Source organism: Gymnogyps californianus, chromosome 2, assembly GCF_018139145.2.
Source record: "Gymnogyps californianus isolate 813 chromosome 2, ASM1813914v2, whole genome shotgun sequence".
In the NCBI taxonomy this organism is placed as follows: domain Eukaryota; kingdom Metazoa; phylum Chordata; class Aves; order Accipitriformes; family Cathartidae; genus Gymnogyps; species Gymnogyps californianus.
Window position 1 is genome coordinate 134,097,835 of NC_059472.1, and position 26,564 is coordinate 134,124,398.

Sequence of the window (26,564 nt, forward strand, 5' to 3'; positions counted from 1 at the left end):
TCAAGTTGCCTGATTTAAACTGATATACAATAGATGCATCTGATGTTACAAATTACAGATGATTATATCTCCAAATCTCAGTAAGGGGTTGGCTAGAAAACAAGACATCTGAAAAAAAAATAATTCAAAGTATGAGGAATTTGTTTCTAATCCACGCTGGAATGAAAATCAGATACTACTATTGACTATCCAAATAAATCAGTAAGCTTGATTAAGTTTGGAGAAATTTATTATAATGCTACTGCCTATAAAATGAACTTGACACATTTTTTAAATATGTGGGGCAAAGTTTCTGCTGTTATAAATGAGTATAACTGCAATGTGGGCACTGAGTTATGACTGAAAACAATCTGATGGGAAGATCTAGCCTTATTTCTTTTTTTAACTGATGAAAAGCCAAGTCAGTTAATTTTGAATTGACCCAAGAGACTAACACAAAGGATCTGATTTAAAGCCCATCACTCAGAAGCTGAGAACTGACTGCCATTTTCTGAAGATGGTCTACAAAATTCTGCCAAGAAAAGCAGCATGGACTAAACGATCTTTCCAACATACACAGTTTCTCAGAGTCTACAAATTAAGGCTCTCACTTTATTTGCAGTCATTTATTGACCCTGCCACATCAACATATCGCATTAAATTAAGGGCTAGTTCCTTAGCCAGTGTTAATCAGCATATGCCATTATCTAAAGACCTGGCCTCCAGATGTGGATCATTCGTCATTCCAAGACTAGGGACATAGCTACAATAAGCATATCAGGGATGGGTTCTTGTAGGTGGATAGACTTGAGGTAAATACTCTATTTCCTGACCAATTTGGCATCAAGTCTCCTGGTGAACTCAGTATTAGTATCAGAGGTCTAGTGCCCCTCAGGATTTGGATCACATTGTTTAATAAACATCACTTTATGATATCAGGAGGGAATAAGGCAGTGCATTTCTAAGGGATTACTGTACATCTCAAGTAGTTACTCACTTTCCCTCTGGCCTTGTGCCCGTTAACCCCACCTGCCATATGCTATAATCACGCAGAAATGCACTGCCTGTCACCACTTATTGAAAAGGTAATGTGTAAAACTCACTAAAGGAAATGGTATTGAAACTAGGTTTGGGGTCTGACTCCTTACAGTCTTCTGATTAATTGCAATTTCCAAGTAAAATACATTGAGCAACTTTCTATTATGCTGTTCTATTACAAAAACGTGTAAGAATTAAGGATGTGATTTCAACCCATACAACAGCCCCTTTGTCCCTTTTGGTACTATTAAAAGGACACACAGATGCCTTGAAATGGCAGGTAAAACCCCACAGAGTAAAAGAAACTGTAGCTACCATTTGAATGACATAGGTGGCTCTATCCAGCCTTCTTCCCAAATAGAGAAGTCATGTCAGAACCTTGTCACTCCTGTTGTTACACAGCAGAGTTTGCAAGAGCCTTAACCTGCTGGGAGCACAAGAAAAAGTGGTGGGGAATTGTATGGGCCTCAGGTGAAGGCAGGACTGATGCCACTTTGTTCTGATGCACAGGAGGTGGAAATATGTAGAAGATATTTTTATTTGCTCTTCCCCAGAATGAAATATGTGACTCATCCTCATCACAGATACGTAAAATTTTTAAAGAATGAGAGTAAAGATGTTCCTTTTTTTTTCATTTTGTAGACATTAAGGCCAGGTTTGGCTGCTGGGTGAATGAGAGGGCTTCATGTAAAATACTATCTGTGATCTGGAACAAGATAATTGGAATAGGAGTGGCCTCTTTGTTTCCCCGGAAATTCTTCTGCCCGGAAACATATGAGAATAAAATCTTTTCTTAGAATATCAAATACCTCATCCCTGTCTTTCCAGTCTTCTGACACACAGTTCTCAGAAAGAGCCTTTCTGTGAGCTTCTGCGGGCAAGTGGTGACCCACTAATTACTTCTTGAGAACTAGTGCTCCAGAAACCCTCATGCACTTCTTCACCCAGTGGTTTTCTACCTTTTCTTAGAGAAACTTAAAACAATTACCATAACAAGGCCTGTGTGAAAAATGCCTTCAGGTGGCTGAGTAGTCATGGAGTACTACTTTCTGGATTTTCTCAGAGTAAGGAGCAGAGTCACTCAGGAATGACCTGATTCTGCAGGATCGTTAAGTAAGCAAATTACCACTATCTCTGCTGTTACCATAGCATGACAGCAATATTCAGGGAAGCTGGCAGACCTAAAATAATTGGTAATATTCATCAAACAATAGAAACATCAAGACAAACAATGACATTTCTGTGCTACACTCAGACCTAAATCCAGCTAACTAGTGTCAAGGTAATTTGAGGACTCCAGATGTTGTTGCAGCTGCATTACCAGTCATCTTAGTCATTCTTCTTAAAAGTGGAAAGTTCATAACAGGGCAAAAATCATTCATTCAGTGTTAAGATACTGTTTCTTGAGCAACATTAGTAATTTCTTCTTCAAGCGAAAACAGTACATTGGCTTTTCTAAATGGAGACACTGAAAATCTACTACCAGAAGAGCTACTGTTTCTCCCTCCAGTGTTTTAACAGCTAGAAGTAAAACGACCTGCTGCCAGAGCTCAAAGCTCCCTAGAGGCCCCAGAAACTTAGCAAACAACATATACCAAACTGCAACATCAGGACTGCATTTATTCTTCCTTCTGACAAAGCTGAAGAGCCACAGCAGCTGAAAGCTTGGGCAAAAATTATCCAAAATTCATAACAAAGCCACTTAGAAACCCTTGACAACAAAGATGTTTGACTGTCTCACTACAGATAAACAGAGAAGATCAACAAGGAAAAATATCAAATTCAGAACAGCTCCACTTATCAGAGCGTGCAGTGGTCACTCCAGCAGAGAAGGATGCACTTTTTAGTCATTCTCAGTTTTGGCCGAAGTGCTGATTTCATTTCACAAAATAAATGGTCATGGACCAAAATTCTAGCATCTTCCCACTGTTTTTACCTAAATTTTACAGCTGGACACTATGTTAGAGGGAATTAATTAATTAATATTAATTACACATGAGAGAAAGATGAAAGAAAAAAAATGAGATATGAGAGAATTGAGAAAAGGAGAAAAGTGTATATTGGGGTAATAAAAGAAACTGTTATTAAATAAGATGACAAATAAATACATTTGTGACTAAAAGACAATAAAGGCATGTGAGCAAAATTACTGGATGACTGAGTGGATGAGCAAGAACAAAAATGAGCGTGAATATGAAACTAAACATCGTCAAGGAATTAGATTTTCTTATAACCATCAGGAATGGTCAGAAAGTAAAGAGAGCAGAGAAGGCTTATGATTTCATTTCTGCAAAGGGCTGCAGAGCATTTCTGAAATCTTCACCAGCGATATACTTTTGTATCCTTTATATACAGAGAAAGGTGAGGTAGTCCCACAGCTGTATTGACATGAAAATGATTCAGATTTTGTCTGCAGTGAACGTTGGATTCCTCAGTGACCAGTTACTAACTCAAACAAGGTCTAAACTCAGGCAGCTGGCACTGAATTGAAAATACAGTGTGCTTCAGGTGACAGGTTTGTATGTGCAGGCAAAAATGTTAGTGATAACACTCAAAGCAAATAAGGTATTTAAACAAGCAGGTACTTGACAATGAGTTGGTCTCCCTGGGAGCAATCACATCACTTGCCATTTATTCAGACATACTACCATACTGTCACAGAGACAAAATCTGAAGTAATCCCACAGCTGCAACAGATTTATACCTCTGGAACTGTGAGCAAAATTTGGCCAAGTGCGTGCAAACATTTCTCTTCATTTAACCGTAGTGAAATAAGTTTAGAAATTGTGAATGAAATCCACATGAAAGTTCAAACTCGTATTCGGAGATCCACATTTTATCAACCAGAACAGAGATTTTACAGTGAATGCACAACAGCTTCCTGAACTCATCTGGACTCAAGGAGCCAACAGCAGTTGCTCCTTCTAACCTTTTAGCTACTTATATATCTTACCAGACCATGCCTTATTCTAATGGGTCATCACAAATAAACTCAAACTGCCTTTCCATATATACGAATCCTTAGTGGCAGTGGAAAAGGCAGCTTCTCTCTCTCTCCCAGGTGATGTGTGACTCCATCTCAAGCCGATGAACCCTGGCATACACCTAGCCCAACCTGGAACAGCTCAAAGATGGCCTGGAAGTCTTTTTAACAAAGATCACAAACAGAAAGCTTTCATTTTCTTTTCCTCATACCCATTGTGAACACAAACAGTAAATCTATGTATTTATTATAACACTTGCAAGGACTGAGTGCTCAGATCTGAGTAGAAAACATGTGTGAGGACAAGTGCTTGCAGGTAGGTAAAGAAAAAAGTCATTTCCAAACTGAAGGTGATTTTTGGTGGCGGTAGCTACTAATAAAACACATTTCTTTAGTGCTAAAATCTATACAAATCAGAGTAAGATCTGGATGTTGCCTATTCAAGAGGTGTGAAATTCAACATGCGCAGCTGGCAGGGCTGGCACAGGTGTGAGGGAGCAGGTGTGTGGCTGCAGGCAGAGGGGGTAGTAAAAAAAAAAGGGTTTTTTTTCATCCTATCCTGTTTCAGCTGCCCAAGAAACAGGCAGGAATAGTCCTTGTGACCCCTTCAGACTAGGATGTTCTGACTTCTTGTACATCTTGCATCCTCATTGTGTCTGAAAGTGCTCAAGAGAAATTTGTTTCAACATGACTATTATCTGTTCTATGGGACTACTATATAGTGCATGCAATTTAATATTTGGATCTGAGCTCTGTCTGAATTTCTGGCTGTGGCTTTTCATGGCCAGTTGCAATGCATAAGTGACCTGCTAGCTGCTGTTACAAATTGGACGATTAGAAAAATAGTAACATTTTTATTTAATCTGAAATTAAGATTCAAGAATCGAGAAATCTAGGGCTCCACAGTGCCATTTTTGTATCAACCACTTTTAACAACAGAGCTCGTGGTGTTTAAGCTTGCTTTTCATTATAGAAAAGAGGATAACAGAAAAAACTGATATACAGAAGAAAGGTAGAGGAATATTTATTTCCTCCATTTTTTAGATTTAGGCAGAAACGTTGAAGTTAGCATTTATTGCTGGTTTATAGTTACGGTCTGAACCTGGCCCTCTCTATACTGAGAACAGCAAAGGTCCAGAATAGTAGATGTTCATTTAATTAACGACTCTATCTTAAAACATATGCAAAAGGGGTCCATTGTGCAAGCAATCATAAATTTCACTTGGCCTAACTTCAGAGCAATTGACCTTACAACCCAAATAATGTTCCTTTGTGCACAGTTTTTATATGCAATTTCTAGATTTACTGTTTCAAAGAAAGAGTGTGTAAACAATTTCAGCTGAGCCTAAAGTGAGCAACTCATTCATCCTACAGCTGGATGAAAGTTTGCGCCAAACTGGAAAACTTGTTCTGGAAGGAGTCTCTATTGATGCTACTTTCAGTGGATCCAGATTCAAATTTTTCATTTATTTATTTTCACATGCTGCTGATATCTTAATTAGGAATGAAATGAGGAGAAGAGAAATGACAAGTTTTAGCAGTTCATTGGACAGCAGAGAATATAATAGGAAAAGGTAATGACACTTTGCCAGCCTGAGAGCATTCCCTCGTCAGTTATCAAAGGACTGCTACAAATAAAAAATTCTGAGGACTTCTCCAAGAAAAAGGCAGAAGAGAAAACATAGGCAACATAAATGTAGCTTCTACTTGCTCCTACTCTAACTATCCAGCATCTTAAAGTCTTCATAGTTCTTTTTTCTATAAAAAAATTTCAGGCCACATTTTAAAAAGTTCAATATGCAAAGCACACATATCACTTCCATACACGTGTTCTAAGTGACATCTATATGGAAACAGTGACAAACCCTTTCCTTGATTAAACATTGTAAAGCCTTTATTAGAAAATTTACCAAAAATGAAAATGTGTTAACTGTATCAGTAGCGTGCATCAAAAATCTCAAAGTAACTGGCTCCAAGATGAATCTTGGCAAATTCTGAAGTCCATATGCGGGAGAGGCAACTTCAGCGCTTAGTAAATATCCAAAAATCTGCAATTAACCCCGAGAGATTCTTCAAATCTCTCTTAGGCTGGCAGGCTTTTTTGGTTAGCCACTTCTGGAGAGCTCTGGTACTCTTGAGTCTGCCTCTGGAGGCTCCACTGGCCATCTAAGGGATCTGGGCTTTCAATTCAGACACCAAGGTTGGGTGGTTAAAGTTGGGGCCGCACAGAATATCTCAAGCTCACTAGGAGGTTATCCCTGTCCCTATATTATATTTAAGTATGGCCAATCTTTTATACATTATTAGAAATGATTGAAGTATTAATTACAAATAAATAATTCAGTCTTGCTTCATGTTCATAATACTGTTCGTAAACATGTTAGTATTTGCCAAATGTTATGTTCAGCTTAGAGGCTCCCCGCACACTGCTTGCTTTGACTTCCTAACCTTAATTATCCATTTCTTATTAGTGCTTATAAAATGACATCCTATAGTATCTGCTCTCTTAATGTGTAATTGAAATTTATATACAACAGAATAGGGATTTATTAAGATAAAGTGATAACTAGCAAATAACCAGTTCTCTCGATCACACAAATATCCAGGAATCTTTGCAAAGAAATTCCACTCCTCAGACTTAAACGAGAACATAAATTAGAGCCTGTGACTATTTCTTAATAGGAAATGAAAAAGGAACACGAGCAGGGATGGGATGAATGAGTTTTAAAAGTCAAATAAATGTTTACTAAAAAGAACAGCATTTGCATTCCTATTTGCCTGGGCCACTTGCCCCTTTTGCAACCTGATAAAACAAATGAGTCAAGACAAATCAAGACAATTTAGTAGAAGAACAGCAAATGGCCATTGTAAAAGTAAAGGCTAGAGGAAAAGGGACACCACAAAGGCCCCAGTCGCGCAATTTTTTTTGCAAGCAGATTTAACTGGTGTACTGTGGCCAGACACCTTTAGAGTCACTTAAGGAAAAACAGCAAGATCATGTCCAAAGACAGTAAGTAAAATGGAATAATAACCTGTTACAAAGTTCATATTTTGAAAAGAAAAGAGTAGAAAATTGCACAAACAATTTTTTCATGAGAATCTATCCATTCTTCAACCATTTTTATGTGATAAACCAGGAATGTTATTCTTTCCTTCAGAGACATACTGCCTTGTTTTCATCGATTTACCCTGACTGTCAAGGAGCCTTCCAGAAAACAGTGGATAAGCTGAGAATTTATGCAGTCCATATCCACTATCAGACAAATCACTGCAAAGTTTCATTTTCTTCCTTGCCTGTCTGACAAAACTGCAAGACAGCCAAATACAGGTGTTCAGATATATTCAGACAACACTCTTTTTTCTTTCCCTCTTTTTAATATAATATTTTGTCATTTACTCTGGTGAAAACATTATGGTTGGTAAAGCAAGATCAAGCAATAATTCTAATTTTTTAAAGCCTTTAAAGCAATTTTTTGAGAAATATGGGAGTTTAGACAGCACATTTATTTAGTTTTAATTTTTCTGCTGTCATGCATCAGCACTGAAGTCCTGATTTAGAACACATGCAGCTTGCCTTTGAAGTTTTGGCTTTTTTTTAACAATGGCAAAAAAAGATATAAAGAAATTAAACAGCACCAAAAAAATCATAAAACAGGGCTTTTGTGCTCTTGATTTATATATTGTTTTTTATGTTTGATAAAAAAAAGCTTTATTCTCAATAATCTTTCATGGGAAGCTTTGCTCTGACATACCTTTATTCATCTAAGCCTTTTCTTCTGCGTTGACCTTTCTTTTCTCCTTCCTATCCCCCCAAGTCTCTGAACAGTGCTTTCTAATATCGTTCCCATTCAGTAGCAAATGAGTTCATTGAAATTCTTCTGAAAATTGAAAGAGTAGAAAATGTGCAGTGATATTTTTGGATGAAAACAATAAATATTCCAAGTAAACAGGACCTCCACATGAAACGGCTTTTTTCTGCCAGTGCTTGCTGGACTCCCCTTCTGGGTTGCGCATGTGCAGTGGTGTACGTGGTCCTTTCGGTCAAGTTACACAACACTGGCATTTTCCAAGGAAGCACATGAAAGCTGATAGTTGCCGTTGTTCATTTTTGTCCAATGTGTTGTAGTGAATACAAGCCAATGCCATATTTATTTGTTCTGTGGCCGGCTTCTTCCTGTTATTCTCTCTCCCTTTCAGCTCAAGGACTAAATTGTTGAAACAACAACAAAAACACCACAACTGGCTTTATAGCTTTTCTCCTCCTTAGGGTCTTCCATCCCTTGGAAAATTTTAGTGCGTACTAGTGTCGTCTAAAGGTACCAATGCCATGTGCTACTAAGACCGGTTTTAATTGCAGACTACCTTCAAAACATATCAAAAGTAATTTCTAGACAGACCAAGTCCTGAAAGTGTCCAGATGTTTGAAGCAGAACATTAAAAAACCCCATAATTCTTAATTGTCAGCCCAAATATATATGTGTACAGTACCAGTGTGTATGTGTAGAAGGATACGTGCAGGGCATTTATGATAGCTGAGGGAGTCAGAGAAGCAGGGGCTGACAAGGGAGCTGGACTTTGTCTGAGGCGTTGCAGAAAGGTTAACAGCTGCGTATCGGGAGTTTACTGGGGACCTCCTCACTCACTGTATCTTCCCTTACCTTCACCATCTCATATCCATATGCTTCATCTCTGCACCCCTTTTAAAACACTGCTTACTCTTCACAGTGAAATAATGACAGCTGCATCTGAGGAGAAAGTTCTTTTTGTATTCCAGCTCATTCATGGGTTAGTGCAAAATAACAGAACCAATAGAATCTCCTATCACCAACATTGACACCTGGATTTATGTTAAAATAGTTTTTCCCAGCAAAGTGTAGTGGTAAGCTTATTGCAAAGACACCTCTGAGTTCCACAATACCTCTCTTAAAATCCATATGAAGAACTTGTGTAAAATTTTGACTGAGCATAGAAGGTTCTGCAGTTTATTTTATTTTTATGGAATTTAGCTATCAATTTTAGCAACTTGGTCTGTGTTAACAGAAAACTTGCTTATGATTTCATTTAATTTCATATTTAATCCATGACCTCTCTACATCTTGAAGCAAATACTGCTGGATGGGAAAAAAACCTTTGATTTTAACATTCGTCAGGATTCTTCTCCCCTACCTTTAATCAAGGAAAAGTTAGCTGTCTTGCCTCTGCTACTCCTCCAGGCTATTTACTGCTCAGTGGGGAGAGAGGAATCTCCCCAGGAAGATCAATTGCATCAGTTTTCAGAAAGGATGAAGGTCACTTTGGAATTAAACACCTCTCTATATTGACTGTCATGGACAAATCTGGACTTATTAAGATGTATAATGTTCAGAAAGCCAAACTTAGAGAGGGGAAGCTCATCTATGGCTCTGAAAGACTATTTACATCAAGGCAGGTAAAACTTGCTTTCATCTACCAAGGTCATGCTTTGGCATTGTGAACACAGTATGCTCAGTGAGAAGCTTCTCAGGTAAATATGAAATTAGAGATGAATGCATTTAGATTAAGTAGACTATGCCTCTGTTAATACCTCAATAAAAATTACTCCAGCTAGAGATTTTGTAGGTTAGAGTCCTGATTTCAAGTTCTTTTTTTTATTTAAGCAAGTTACAATATGCCCTATAATGCTAATATAATCATACAATATTAGTTCATTAACTATATGATTACTAGGAAATTATTTATAAAAATATTTTCTATATAATAAAACTATCTAATATATTTACAATAATCATTCAAATCTCAAGCTAGCAGGGGTATTTTTATACAGAAATCATGGAAATGATGTAGAAATTGTGGTTGTTCTACTTGTAACATGGAAGAAGTCATATTAGCTTGTCGTAATAATAATCTTTTTAGCTTTAAAGCTTATTCATCTATTAATATCTTGCAGAATATTTCCAGATTCATAAACTTGGAAAATAATTATATGCAGAGGATTTCTATGCCAAATTTTTTTATTACTCCCAGTAATAATTCCTCAGACTACACTTCTTCTGACTCAAAATATATGTTATCCTATCAACCCTCTTTGTGCCTTGCTTTCTTTGGCTAAGACATACATCATCAGCTCTTTTAAGCTTGGCTCAGTACTTAGGTCTGTCTCCCCTAATGCATTTTTATTCCACTGTTCTTCTCCTTTGAATATACTGGCACTTCTCTGCTAATAACAGGACAAAAACTTGGTAAGTGGTATGTGTTTACCAGGGTGGCTTTTAGATATCCCAGAAAAAAAGGGAATTTGGCCATTTGTCCTGGTGTTTTAGATGTTAAGCCACCCGGTCAAAAGAACGGCTCCAGCTTGGATGTCTGACGTCCAGCCTCGCCATCCTCACACCTAGGATTTCCCAGGCTGAAACACAGGAAAATGTTCTCCTCCATCATGAATTAATTTGCTGCTCTCAAGCCCTTTCTTTCAGATTAGCAGTTGATATATCTCTAAACAGTGCCACCATAAATATCTATATTGCTTCAAAAAGGAGACATTTAAAAGAGGGGAATGATTGCTTACTTCAGAGAGATAAATTGAAGCAAATGAAAATCGAATCTCTAGGGACATGCTCCAAGAGTGAAATCTGCACAGATCAGTCTCCCAAAGGTAGTAAGTGGTACAAGTCATTGATCTGAAACTAACACAGAAGGTACAGTTCAGTAACATAGTGATATAATTATAATAAAATAGACTAGGGAATATTCCGGTAGTAGTGAGAGGCCTTTTCTCTGAACTTTTTTGATTGTATGCTTATTTTTGATGCTTTTCTGAAGCAGAGTCTACTAATTGAGCATCAGTTTTCTTAAAAGTTAAGGAAACATTCAGAGCAAACCAATATATTTCCCAGATGCACTGTCTCTCACTAGAGTGTTAATAAAACAAAAAATAAAAACAGGTACCGAGCAAGGACAGTATTATCCAATGGACTAAATTAGGTAGTTGAGTCACAATGTCAAGAAGGATGGGCAGATTTTGAAGAAAAAAGTAGGTTACTCAAGACATAATGTTTGACATCTGGTTTATGATACTCTAATTGTCAGTAGTCAGCCAAGCCATAAGACTGCTATTGTCTTTCAGATGAAATATATCTAGAACAGTGCTGACTACTCAATTAAGTATATTTTACAACAGTTTCTGCTTGAAGTATATGTCCTACCTTGGAATAGAAGATATTTTCCACTTTGTCTCTTAAAAATACTGGGTTTAGGTGTGCCAAGTTCTGATGGTCAGTGTACACTGTGCTAGAGGTGGCTATATGAGTAAAGTGGTTATGCTATAGATACCCTTGTTATGTTATAAGATGGCCAGTTACATTAAAATCAATTACAAAATATTATTTTAATGTAATGAAACATAATAAAAAATCAGACTAATCATCTATAAGTCTTTTTGAAAATTTTATGCAAAAAATGAAAATTAGCAGTATCTTTCTTCCTTTTCCTTTCTTTTTTAACCATGAAATGCAGATTGCAATAAGGAAACTCTTATTTGGTCTGAATGGAAGATACTTTTCTTATTTTATGTTCTAAAATTTCTCTTCTTTTCTTTTCTTTCTTTTCTTTCTTTTCTTGTCGTCTTCATTTCTCCTTTCCTTTCCTTTCCTTTCCTTTCCTTTCCTTTCCTTTCCTTTCCTTTCCTTTCCTTTCCTTTCCTTTCCTTTCCTTTCCTTTCCTTTCCTTTCCTTTCCTTTCCTTTCCTTTCCTTTCCTTTCCTTTCCTTCCTTTCCTTTCCTTTCCTTTCCTTTCCTTTCCTTTCTTTCCTCTCCTCTCCTCTCCTCTCCTCTCCTCTCCTCTCCTCTCCTCTCCTCTCCTCTCCTCTCCTCTCCCTCTCCCTCTCCCTCTCCCTCTCCCTCTCCCTCTCCCTCTCCCTCTCCCTCTCCCTCTCCTCTCCCTCTCCTCTCCCTTTCTTTTCTTTCCCTTTCTTTTCCTTTCTTTTCCTTTGTCTCCATTTCCCAACTTTCTTATGTCTGTGATAAAGTACTAAACTTGATCAGGCAGATTCAACTTCCCATACTTTTTTGAAAGTACTACGTAAAAACTTATCTTCATAAAGTGCCACTGGGAGTCCAGCACCACATAACTAATCAGAGAATTCAGTAGCTTCATGTCCATGTGATGCCTCAAGTTCAAAGGGGACAAAGACATCCTGTTTGGTGTTTTGTTTCACTCAAGCTATTAAAACTGCACAGACTCCCTTAAGAGTTTTTTAAAGTAATCTTCTTTATTCCCTATCAGTAACCTAAACCATCATAAAAACCAGTGCCGGTTTAGATAATTTTCAAATTTGTAACGTGACTTGGAAAAAACCCCTGGTGATTCTCAATGAAGTGGAAGGGCTGAAAATCCTGGTGGACGCAAACATTTCAGATCTACTATTTTTTTCCATGTTCCTTAAAGATCTTGGCTTAGTAATTCTGTTCAACTTTTGTGACCTCAATGTTTTTCCTCAAAAGGCATGCTGGGAAATTCCCAGAGGTGTGCACTGTGTGTGGGAATGTATACACCCAAAAAGGGTCAAAAGAAAAAAATTACATGGCTCAGAACATATGCACTGTCTTCATGTATACTCTACAAAACTACAGTTGATGCAGTTGACACCACTAGCAAAATAAAGTTTTGTTCACAAGGTCATATAAACATCACAATTTTTTGGATAACTCCTTTGATGTAGCATATTTGTTAATTAAATTACAAGTTTTGAAATAACATCTTATCACTTGATCAATAGACTTTCCTTACTGTTTTTCCCAGGGCTTGATGAAGGTTTAAGAAGGTTGCTTATTCAAATGTTTGGGTGAACGAAAAATTACTTTTAACCTGTTTATGCTGGCTTCTGAAGTTTCGACAACACTAGGTTCCACTTTACCTTGTGTGCTAAGATGCTTTGAAACATTGGACATAAATATGCAACTATTTTAAAGCTGATTACACAAAATTTCTTGAAACTCCTGGTAAATTTGTTAGGACACAGAGCAGTCATATTCAAACATGATTTTACTGCAAAGCTGTTCCTCCAATGTAGGACCCATAAAGGATGCTTCCTGTACTTGGAAGGAACTATAACTTTCAGCTGAAAATAAAGGAATTCTTTGCAATAGTCATATCTGAGACTACAGATACTGGCTTTTTTAATAGAAATAAAATAGATACAAATAATAACAAATGGATTTGATTTCTTACTAGTCAATACCTTTTTTCTACAAAAAATATATGCTTGTTCTTTTTTTCCATAGTTTTTCTAGAAATTACACATTTTTACCAGAAAGAAATAATAATTCCTTTTGTCTTTAATTTAAAAAAGAAAGAAATTAATATGAAAATTTTCAAAAGAAAACATTTGTGAAAATATATCAATTTTTAAATTGACATATATATATATATCTCAATTTTTAAACTGATCATTACTTTCGGCAGCATAAAAATACTACGCAAAAAAATTGTAAGTTATTCTTTGCAAACCTTAAACATTTCTTAGTAATAAGAAAAAGATGCAGAAAAACATACACAATATGCCTAAACTGCAATCATAAATGAGAACATAAGTTATGTGGCAATACGTGTGAGTAATCATCTTTCCATACAACACAATCACTGAATTCATATCCGACGTTAAGTAATCACATTAGGAAAATAATTTTGAAGCTAGCACATTTAAAACCCAGACATTTTATTGAAGGATATATTCCACTATTAAATGGAACAGCTTTGTTTTATTTTGCTTTTAGAGATTGCTAATCCATTTTAAGTAAAAAACAGATTTAGAAACCAGCCCTCACAACCAAACTGCACCTAAATGGATGCAATGCCAGACACCAAAAAGTTTTTGGTTGCCATATAGCTAAAGGACCAGTCTTTTTTACACAGAGGAATCTAAGGAAAAGGGATAAGACTATGGATCAAAGGAAAGAAATACTTAATTCATGCTAACATTTACTGTCATACACAGAAACCAGGAAGTAACTGAATTTTGATTAATTAGCAATATTTTGTTGTTCTATATACATACTTATTTTTAGTTTCTTCTTCCAAAGAAGATCTTCCAAGATCTGTCTTTTGGTCCATTTTAGTGTATATGAATCATAATCAATGATGGGGAGAAAAGAAGGAATCTGAAGTAAATAAATTACTACTAAACGCATTTCAAATTGATTTATTTTACAGCAGAACTACTCCTTTTTCTTTCCAAGTTAATTCTATAAAACTTCAGGAAGTATTTAAATAACAGCTTTCTCATGTGAATATGCTTTTGAAGAATTTTTAGCATGTGTTTTTGTACTATATTAATACTTACAATGCAAGGTCTGTCCCTGTAAACATTACTTATTTTAGTAAATCTTAATCAGGTTGGTGGAGTGGTCTCAATCACCAGGACTGCTCAAAGTGAGTAAAAGCTTGTGGGATTAGGACCTACATTCTTGCATTTCCAGTAATTTTATGGCAATTAGTTGGTATAAGCAAGAACAATTTCCTTAAAAAAACCCCCCACCCCCACCCCCAAAACAACAAACCAAGGTAATTAAAATGCTGAAAAAAAAGTGGGGATTTTTTTTTTTTTTTAAATGTGCCAGTGTTGGCAACTTGCACCATTTTATTGCAGATTTCATGGTATTAAGTGTTTGCATTAAAGCTGTTATAATCAGGAGATTGCAATGCAATCTCACTGTTCATTTGATAAAGACATGGCTGCAGGCAAAAGCTTAAAATATGAAGGAATTTTGTCCTGGGAGCTCCACAACAAAAAGAAATCTGGGTAGTATTTTAATAACTCTTACAATATTTTTGAGGTCTGAAGCAGTGGTTTTTAACTTCTAGAATTGGTAGTACTGATGTTCTCTTTGAACAATTAATTAAGGTGCAAGCATCCTGTGTGGTGCTGCATAATATGTGACTTTTTGAAACTACTGCCATGAATTGATGTTTTGAGTTTAATCACATGGGTAAGCATTCATTTCCCTTTACCCACAAATAATTAACATACCTGTTATAAGTCCTATTTTAATAATTTCTTTTCTTTGAGCCATTAGTACCTTGAACTTAATTTTTTAAATTTTATTTTATATGTTTGCTTGAGTAAAAAAACCAACACAACAGCAACTAAGACAATTGCCTGAGATCAAAGCTAAAACGACCAAGAAAATCTCTTCAGATCAGTGAAGAATTGCTGGTGCTGATACCAGTCAGACCTAAAGTGTACTTGATACTGGGACAGTGTGAAAAAGATGAGTTTGCAGACCAAAAAAACAGATGGCCCCTTATCACCCCATGGGGCTAAACACACAAGAGCAAACTTCAGAGACGCCTTACCTTTACCTTGTCTGTCCCTATCAGGAGAGACTGTTATATTAAGGGTTATTGCCTCTCTAGCCCTCCCTGTGATCAGCTTTTGAAGTCCATGGCCAAGAGGCCAGTGTGAGAATATCACCCCAGATAAGAGGTGTTTGCTCTGTGAAATATTCAGGACAGGAATCCGTGGACCCCGTGATCGTTCAGCAGGGAACCACAAACTCCAGCTAATATCTTCTAATCCCCTGTTGGTTTGAGAACTACCCACCATAAAAAGCATAACTGGCTGTTTATTTGCGCACGCAAGAGATAACATCTTAAAGTTACAGTCTGCCTTAAGTAGTAGGGATGTGAAGCCCAAAGAAATGAACCATCCAAGCTCATAATCAAAATTGTGTGCGCTCCCTTCTTCTCTGCCTAATGAGATGTAAACATTTTGGCTTGTGCCTCTTTTGAAAGATATTAATCAAATATATTGGTTAGAAATCACAAAGCATAGTCCGGTCTGCAAATTACATGTCTTCTTTTATAGCATTCTGAAGCTGTGAACAATATGTTAAAAATTTTCCCATGGCGCAACCAAGTAAATACTTGTGGCACATTTCTATTTATTACAGAGAATAGTTAAATTCTAAGACATAAATCATGCGCTTCTACTAAAGGCTTTACAAATTCCCAAAGACAAGCCTAATTCCCAATGCAACGATGCTATAAAAGATCAGACACTTTGTTATGGAGAAATCCACATTTGGAGATGTCTTTCAACAATTTTCTCTCAGGACCCAATCCTGTGAAAGGCACATGCAAGTTGCTGAACACTGTGTCAAGCTCCATTAGTTTCAAAATGGCCCTAAAAACTTACATTTAATTTGCTGTATTTCAATTGTAATCTGACAAGTTTAATACTGCCTAAGCAAAAAAATTCTTTTTCCTTTGCTTTCTTCTACTAAATGACAGTCTTTTGGTTTCAATAAGGAAAAAGATTTCATAAGTTTAAATTTCAAAACTGAGAGAAGATTCGACAAATTTTACCTTTTTTGCACCCCTCACATCAGTTATTGTCATTAGCCAATGTCACTACTGTAGCATGAAAGGAAAAATAACAAGAGGTAGGTGAAGAGATAAGGGAAGATGACTGAAAAGGGAAAATAATTCTTAATGGTTCTGTAGATCCTCTTTTTTTTCCATTGTAATCTATCCTCTGCCCTGTCCCCAGCAACTGCCCTAAATCAAGGAACTGGCACCTGATGCATTCTGCAGATGGATCAGCACTGTATATCTGGAACATAGTATACAGGTGGTTTTTCACTTGTACGAGTTAGTTAACTAGCCAGCAGATAGATCTTCTGTTTGTGGGGCAGGAGTGGGAGTGGAAAATGGTAATCTCTCCTGGCTGATTTACAGAAAGAAAGGCTAAGTGAAAGAGCAGGTCAAATCAGCACTTATTTATTAATATTTCTAATTGCTCTCACTTCCTGCTTTGGTAGGCCCTTACTGGAAGGCACACCAGTTAACCAGACAGTCATTGAAAACACTGGGCAATAATAAAATCAGTGCTAAGATTTCTGAATCCTTCAGATGCATTTTAAATACGTATTCAGCTAGACACGAGTGCCCCAAAGTCTGAAGACGAGGATTTCCCTGCCCTCATTAAATGAGGTGAATTGTTCACTGATCTGTTTCTCTTGGTCCAAATCCACAGTCTAAACCATTGACACATGCTTACTTGACAGCATGTGAAGGCAGATTCCTCAACCCAACATTAGAATTGTCTATTCATATTTTTTTCTGTATTTCTCTAAGCATTAACCCCTTCTCTAAATGGAAATCTAAAAAAAAAAAAGGGGGGGGACTTATCCTCTTATATCTTCATCTTTGCCTTTTGCTATGTTATGTCCTAGGAACGATGCTAATTTTATACAGTGAATTCCAATCTCTGCTCAATTTTCGCAGGAGCCAATGGACTACACTTCCTCACAGAACAGGATTTCTGGAATTTTCTACATCTCATATTCATAAATGTAAATGTAGTGTGAATGTCAATAATGTATTGGATCCTGAAGTCACTGGCAAATAATTCACTGATATTTGCAGTGCAAGAGCAAATTTAAAGAGTACAAATGCAGGAGTAAATGCAGCATAATCTGACTTGAGAGGCTGGGTAATCCAATGGCCATGCCCAAGCCATAGGAGATGCTACAGCAACCACTACTGTGGGCTAGGGGGAAAAAGAAATCAAAATGCTTTCCTTCTCCCAATAAATCCTATGAAAATACTCATGTCTGAGTATCTAAGGGTAGGTCACCAATGAACTTGTCATCTATTTTGATGTCTTTTGTATTGTACCAAGCAACCATTCAATTAGTATTTAAGAAATCACCCTAGAGAAAACCCAAACTTTGCTTGCCAAAGTGAACGACTGGAAGCAAAGTCTTCATGCTATGTTTTCTTGCTGCCAGTCACCGGGTACCCTATAGTTTCCAAGAGACAAAAGGAACAAAAGGAAAATTTCTGATATGAATCAAGAGACTGCCCCGTGAAATACTATACGCATGATCATTGCTCCACCCCACCTCCAACGCTTTTAGCTCTGAGTCAAAAGCTCAAGTTCTATCCTGCTGGATAACCATCTTATCACCTCCAGTACCACAAAGATAGCCAAATTATGTTAACTGAAATCAAATCTCTGAACTCAGAAGAATTCAGACAAGAAGGCAGCTGTGGCAACTGAGTTAATTTAACAGCTTTCTGCTACCAAAAGGTATCCTAGTCCATGTCTCCCTTTCTCTACTGCCCCTGCCCTCCTTCAACTAGCTGTGGCACACATTGGTCCCTCCATAATCTGATTCAGCTTCATAGCCCAACAGAAATCTCTCCACTTTTTTGGTTGATTAAGTTTTCTGATGGGTTGATGGATTAATGCTGCATGTGTTTACAGAGAGATCTGACAAGAACCAGAGCCAGTGCAAGGTAAGTAATGGACAATTCAGAAGGGGAAGGGGCATACAACCACTCTTTTCTACGGCAATGAGCTGTTGGAGCAGCTTACACTGTTTACTGGAACTGCACTCTGAAGCAGTTAGTGACAGACTTTCCAAGATCATAGCTTCTTGTGCTGATAGTTGAGTCAAAAAGACGTTCTTGCTTGTGAAGAGAAGAAATTAGACATGGCATCATAAAAGCCTGCAATGCTATTTTTAGAGGCTTGAATTATGTTTAGACAGGTACCAAGTCAAAACTACTATTCTGTTTAGTCAGCTGTCAATTTGCATGGACTCTTTTTGCCTGCCTTACTTTAACATTTACCTGTTACGTTAGCCCCAGTAGTCCCAGTCAGGACTCTTTTTTGGAGTCAAGTGTCAGGGAAGCCTTTCAGACAATCACAAGAAAGTGTAGTCCCTCCCCAAAGATGTTACAATCACTCTACCCTAAACTACTCACAGGCAGTGCAAGGTACCATCCAGTAGATAGTTACAGTATTATTTGGGGACTCCTTTAAAAATTAAGTGCTTCCAGGAAAAAAACCAAGAAACATATGTATCATTTGCAGTACTTGAAATACTCAGAATAGTAACACAGAACATTTTAGAAATAGTGAGGCTGGCACATAGGAAACCTTTTCTCTGAAACGTATCTGACCAGTCTTAGACCCAGATCAGTTCTACGGTTGAATTCAGTCATATGCAGTTCTAGCATTTTCCTTTGGTCTGTTTCGAACACATATACTGTACATGACATACAGTGGGAAACTGAAAAGAATTCCAAGACACAGTAGGACAATTGTGAAGACTCAAGAAAACAGTGGTCATTGAAGAGAAATTTCATTAAGTGATTTTTGCATGAAGCCTCTAATGTCTGAGTGTGCTATGACACACCTATTTGTAAGGATGTTGTAAGCCATCTATTTATAAGTCTCATTTAAGGCCTTCCAGTGATGGCAAATACACCATGCTAGATCATTTGTTTCAGTTATCAGTCATGTCATTATTAAAACTGTGCACATTACTGCTGAATTTGCTTGTCCCCAGATGCTAGGTATTTTACATTTTTATAGCATTGTACGCTACATTCAGAGACCTTGTTATCAAAAATCATTACTCCCTGTGGGAAGTTGGAACTGAAATGTGAAGGGCAAAGCAGAAACCAACAGGACAGGCACCCAAGTTCAACCTGGTTGCTCTTACTTGTATTCTGAGAAGTACCAGTTCCAGCCATGAGAAGAGATTCCTCGACGGAAGACCTGTAGGCGACATGTAAGTCAGCAGCCCTTTTTACACATTAATTTCTACCACTTAGGCTGACATAACCTTTGGAAATAAACTGTTTAGAGCATTAATTGTTTCCTCTGCTGTGATTAATCAGACAGATTGTACACTGTTACAGTGAAGTCCTCTAAGCCCTACCTGCCAAGGGCTCGTGAGGAGGGAAACTGTTCATAGCTTTAGCACTTTTTTCATTGGTCCCACTTGAATGGAGTGTATCACAGCATAATGCAGCTTTTGATAAGTTAAGGGATTTATTGCAGTTTTCTCAAATAAAAACATTAAAAGTTGCAAATCAGCTGTTAGAGTCAGTTATATTCTAGACACTGGATCAACCTTGCATCACAAATTTGGCATAACAGTAGACAGGTATCCAAACTGACAAAATATAATTTACTCTTTAAATGCCTGCAGTGGTATCTTTTCCTACCGCTAATTGCTGATCTTATTTTGGACTCTGGTGTCAAATAGCATCTTTGGAATAAGAGAGTAAAACAACAGGAAAACTCCAGTAAATCATCATAGCCCTTAACAAACGCAGTGCTTCAGGAAGATAAGTACCCTGAAAAAAGATCTTTGTTCTTGCTTGACACTTCTCTATTTACTTCATTCTTTTTATGGAGTCGTCACCTTTTAATGAGCAATTATGTACAGTATTTACTTGAACAGTAAAGTGATCTCAGTGACTTTAATGCAAGCATTATTCTAAGGTCTGCTCTATAAAACAAAGAGAAAGTACTTCACCTCAGGATAATGTTACAGGGAGAACTTGTGTCAGCAGAGCTAAATTTAAAAACAGTGCTCTTACAAGATGTAACAATGTGCAAATTTATGATCTGATCTTGCAGCTCTTTTTCAGACCTGTTCATTGTACAGAATTCAAATGGTGTGATAACACAATACATTTTAGCAGAGGTTGTAAAAATTAACTATGAAATGAAGCACAGAATATATCAGCTCTGTCTTCAGTAGTTCCACCTAAACGTCATCAGGATAAGACGGAAGAGTAGATTCATACTCTTTAGGCACTTAGAGTGCCTTACTCTTCTAAATTTAGAGTCTCTTTACTATTCTAAATATAAAACTCCTTTATCCCCTTTATTTCTTCCCCCATTATTTTTCTTATACTTTATTGTCAATACAATTTTTATTACTCCAGTACAAAAAGTGGATTTGATACAACTATGTTTTTGTAATATGTAATATAATGTGCTGATATTTTATCTGTTATTTTATTGAAAAAATAATGCATTTCCAGTAATAAAAAGGAAATATTAGGCTAGTCAGGAACTGAGGCATGCTTTCGTCTTATCTGATTACAGTTTACAGTAAAATTAAAGCATCTTTATAGTCCCTGATCTAAACAAAGGGATCACAATGACATCAATAGTTACTCTATATGAGAGACTTGTGCAAGGGAGAGCTTCCGCTGCTGCATCCACCTTCACCACACAGCTTGGGGAACCAGTTTAACCAAGCAACATGGACAGAGCTACGCCAATACTAAAGATGGACTTTGCAATACAAAAGATATTCTGCTATATTTCGGCTAATTAAGTTAAGCTTGAGTCATAAGAGAGGGGCCGTAGAAAGTAAAATCTGGGATAAGTTGCTTGAATATCCCTGACAATCTGAGCCAGACCCTACCTGAACTTAGAGAAGCTCCTGAGCAGGAGTTGGCACCTATAACTGATGCAAGACCTTGGGCCAAGAGGACTACCAGAAAGGTGTAACGTGCCATGTGCCTCGCTTTCTTTTCTTTGCTTTTTGATATTAAACTTGGTGCAGTTATCATAGCATAAGGACACAGGCAAGGCAGAGTTTGTGAGTGGAGATAATATCTTTATCAGAACAAAAAGGTATATTTGGAAAAAGAAACTCCTTTTCAGACACAACCCCTTTTTTTGCGAAGACCTTCTTCAGGACAAAGTGGTTGTGCATTCGAAAGTATACCTGTTGTTTCTAATTATGCTAGGTAGTCTTGTAAATCGTGTTGTCGATAAAGCTTGCCTTTTCTTACAAGGATATTAGGAATATAGCTGGCACCAAAGGCCTGAGAGCTTCCCGGCAGCAGAAAGTTCTGCCATATGCCACCAGTCATCTCAAGTCTTTGAAGTCCATTTTTTTTTCTTAACAGAATATAAAATCCATCACAAAGTTTATGCACACGGGTTGAGTATATGTTTCAAGATATGTATGCGTACCTAGGTATATACAAGCACCTTTTGAAATGGTTGCACTTCATTGAGAGAGAGGATTGGAACAAAGGATAGAAAGAGCCAACACAAAATAAAATGTGTCTGTGAAATCCTCAAAGTTGGGGTTGAAAAACATGTTTTAGTTAATGCTCATTCTCAATTTTACATTGCACCAAAAAAAATCTGTTTTGCGGCCAAGTAAAAGTTAGTTAAATATTCATTAGTTTAGTAAAAATTTTTCTCCTCAAAAAATCAACAGACAAGGACAAATTGCAAAGGCAGTTGGAGAAAAAGATTTACTGAGGGAAAGTGATTTGAAAGGTGCAATAAGAAAGGCAAGATTCAAACTTCCCTTCCAACCCTTTTTAAACACTATCTCTTTTTTTCAATGGAAAAAGACAGTTAGTGATTTCGTTACTTAATCAGACTGGAGATAAATTAGGCAAGTGATATATCTCCTAGCTCTGCTGTCATCACTGATCTCGGTTGGCCTTCTTCCATCCTACACCCTTCTAGAGGAGCTGAGGGTCACCTCACTGTGAGAAATCTTGACATGCACTTGAGACCCATGCACTTAAAATCAGCTGCAAAAATATATACAACTATTTTGTTGCTGATGTGTTTGTTTACTAGTCAGAACTAGCAACTCCTCAGTAAATCAGATTGTATGTCGATATAGCAAAAAATTAAAAAGTTGGGTTAAAGCAGGTTATAATTTACACCTCTCAAACTGTGTAGATTTAGTAGACCAATTTTTTCTGTTTGTAATTGCCTGCTATATGGTTACTCCAGGGCTGTAATTAGTCCAATCTGTTATCTTCATCCTATGGTTTTTACTTTATGACTTGAGAATGCTGGTTGGCTAATACATTTTAATTCTTTCTCTTTGACTGTACTTTGAAAGAAAGACATAAATAATTCCTTATCAAGTATCTAGTGGCTCCCTAACTCTCTTTAATAGCAAGGTTAGTAACTAAGGACCCATCTTCTCTCCTTTGATGTCAATCTCTTCCTAATTTATATGTGTAAAGTTTGTATTGGGTCACAGAAATCAGAAAATTCAATGTATTAAGTGTACACAAAGTGCTGAAGATTTCTAAAGAAAGAATATTTACAGGTTAAACTTCACTTTGCGTTTACTTGTTTTGGGCACAATTTCTAATTATTATAAACCAATTATATTCAAATTTTGCATGAATTTCTATTTTTAGTCTTTAATATGACTTCTCTTTGGACTTTATTTTTTTTTAACAGACTGTTCATTTTTCTACATACCACATATAGCATGCTATGTTCTAAAATGGTATGGTGGAATGTGGAGAATTTTGTTTTGGGGAAATAATAAATTCCTTTGGCTCTGTACAAAAGGCTTTATTCATCCCTCAGGTACATGATCATTATCTGGGTCTATCTTGGCTTTTCTCTTAATTTAAACAAGAGCCACCTACTGTAAATCACCTTTTTTTTGCTTACAGACACATATGCAACTTGTAGATGTGCAGCCTTTAATAATAAAAAACATACTAAGATTTCAGTTTCTAAAAAAATGTTATGAAGAGTTAATTAATTAATTAATTAATTAACATTAACACTGATTCCAATATCAAACAGTTTTTCTTTGCTGTCAGGGTGAAATTCAGTCTAACCTGAGAGGAAAATATGAATCTTATTGCAATTTCTAGTTAAGTAGTTGAAGCTGCTATGCCAGAGCATCATGTATGCCAAAGCATCTTATTGGAGCATCATGCATGCTTAAGGGACATGTAGCATGCATTCTCAGCTGCTAAATACAGACAATTATACAATGCTTCTCAACAAAATATATATTTTGCACCAGTTGGAAGCTCATCTCCCTACCACATAGGCTCATGGAACGGCGCCTCTGACCAGGAACCATACTTATGGAAAAAAATAGTCAATAAACCTCTTATAAAGGGCTTTTTCATGCACAATGTTTTACTAAAAATCATAATACACAGGTAAGTGGTACTCAAACATGCATACAGGCTGCTATGTTTCTTTCCTCTCTAGTACAACCACTGCATTAACTTGAAAAGCTGTGCTAAAACTCAATATGCCTTACTTGCAGCCACAGGGATGTTCCATTTCCAATCCACTTGTGCATTAGCACCTGTGTGAGTGTCTCTGGGTAGGCCCTTGCACTGCTCTCTGCATTCTTGCTTTCCACAGCACGCTGCTATAGACAGTCACTCTAGCTCTCCATCTATCCTTTCGTCCTTGGTATTCAGGGGAGCCTGTGCAGCATGCAGTTAAAATGAAAATAAAAGGTATGTGCCTCTTCCCTGCTCCTCCTGAGGTAAACACCAACTTCGTTCTACTGACCTGTAACAAAAGGCAGAGGTCACAAGGACAAAATCCTCTGAGCTGGAGTCCATTTGTGCAGCGTGTTAAATGCCATTAGGTCTCATTGACTTCTCCAGACTTTTCGCAAGGCATTTGTCATTAGCAGCAGGGATCCATATTTAATAACTATTTAAGTGTTATTACGGTATTTCTTGAGATATACTGAAGAAAAGTATATATACTGAAGAAAATTATTCACAGCATTGCATTAGGAAACCATTTTGTGTTGTCTCATGGAAAGCAATTTATATATAGTGATGTTATAGTGCACATTACTGTACAGGGTGCTACTACATTACCCAGCTTGCTTAACATCCCAGGCTCAGAATGAGTTTGGCCACACTATCCTGTAAGAGCTAGTGACTTTGGAGTGCTATATATGAGACACCTCAGACAGACCTGTCTTTCAGAAAGTATTAAATCTCTGCCATGAACACACATTTTGGAGAACTGAAATGGACATCCAAACATTGAGACCCAACAGAGTAGTCTTTTAGAAAACTTTGGCCTCCATGAACACTGATGTAATTCAGGATTAATGCCATCAAACTGAAAAGATTACAATAACAAAAGAGCAATATGAGATCGGACTTAGGCCTCCAAAGTCTAAAATCTCCAATATATATTTAAAGAGAAATAACTTACTCCAGTATTTGGAAAATGGGGCCTATTGAAAAGCATGAAACCTCTAAAATGCTATTTGAATGCCAGAAAAGTAATACTTTAAAAAGCCAAGACAAAAATGCCAAGAGGAACAGAAAGGAGTGAGCCAGAAACACTAACATGTTCATTTCCACCCTGTCCGTAAGCTGGGCGAGACCCGCAGCTCCATGGGCATCTCTGGGTATTAACTGACAGACAGTCCCTGCCCTCAGTGACACGGGTGTCATCTCACAAAATAGAAATATGGATGTAAGCTGGACTTAAAATGAGGTTCCTAACTAGAAAAAATACCATCTCAGAAACATATGCCTTATGATGATACCTACATTTAGCCGTAACTTTGTACCCGCCCAGCGGAGGGTCGTGGCCTTCCACGGCATCGAATCCCGCTGACACCAGGACAATCTCTGGATCAAACTCATTGGCAGCTGGCATAATCACAGTCCTGTAGAGTGAAAAAACCCAACCTGTTAAAAATTAAAAGAACTTCTATCTTCATGATATAAATTGCCACAATCTCAAAAATCCACAACACAAGATATTTTCTTTTAATTAAACCAGTCTTCATGGTAGCTGTCCAAAACCAAACAAAGTCCAAGGCTTCAATTAATTTCTGTCTATAGTCACTCTTTTTTCTTTTCTCCGATTGAGGAAAAAAAAAAAAGCAGGTACTTGTGAGAGCCTCTAATATTACACACACATCTGTGCCTGTTTTATCCTGCTGCCTATAAAAAGCTGCCTCTTCCAGGGAAGTGACTAATGGTTTATAGAGAGCACTCAAAGCCCGAGTGGAAACCCGGACTGCTCCAGTTAGTGCGAACTTGGTGTAAATTTGAACTATAAATTTCTTTTGGGAAAATGTTTGCTTTCCAAACTTTTTTTTTTTCTTCTTAACATTTTTAAATGTTTGTCGAGGTGGGGGGTGACTCTAGCAAAGGAAAAACATGAAATTCCCTTAATCAAATCCAGACTATGTTGTCAAGCCTTTCCAAGGTCAAGCATAACAGGAATGTGACAACCACAAACTAGTGACAGCAACCCCTGCTGGTGTCAGGAAGATAATTCAGCCCTTCACAGTCACAAAGATTCCACTTTTTTAACCCCTTCCTTGACAAACTTCCATGGGGATATTTTGTCGCTTTGTTTTCACTCTTCTCCAAACTCAAAGCCTTAAAGGTGTGTTGAAGGAGAAGATAAAACCCTGCATTCTGCACTCGCAGATGCCTTCTTTCAGGCTGATTTTCTGAAGGGAAGGCATCAGGATGGCTTTTACACTAGTGCAACAAACGCCGAGTCTGTAATGACTGCGCTGATTCAGGGGCACATCACTAACATTAAAAGGCAAATACACAAGTGAATGTTCTATTCCAAATATATTAACTCAAGGAAATCCCAATTGGTCTACATGGGTCAAAATCTGAAGATCAATTTTGCACATGTGTAATACTATTTGTCTTAGTTCAATATTTATTTATTTATTATTTAATCAACCTTGGCCAGAGAAATCATGTTTTTGTTGAAAGATTAAGATTTTCTGGGGGAAAAAAGCGTATTAATAATATTTTAACAACTCTATAGGTTTTTCTTTAGTTTAGTTTTTGATCTGTGTTTTATAAACTTTATTTTGTTCTGATTTCCTCAAAGGTAATTTTAATCTTAGGAAAGTGTTCCTTTTACTTGTTAGTCAGAGTAAAGGACAATTCAGACTAAATAAAAAGGCTTTGTCAGAGCATACAGCATTTCAATGCATATTGTTTTACGTTAGAAAAA

General features: G+C 37.0%; 1 protein-coding gene across 1 annotated transcript in view; it reads right to left on the minus strand.

Moving 5' to 3' along the window:
• HDAC9 (histone deacetylase 9) overlaps positions 1 to 26,564 on the minus strand; it is a 488,764-nt gene that overhangs the window by 31,250 nt on the left and 430,950 nt on the right. Inside the window, exon 23 of the mRNA XM_050892726.1 lies at positions 25,121 to 25,239. Within this exon, the coding sequence (XP_050748683.1) occupies positions 25,121 to 25,239 (119 nt within the window). The remainder of the gene's footprint in view (positions 1 to 25,120; positions 25,240 to 26,564) is intronic.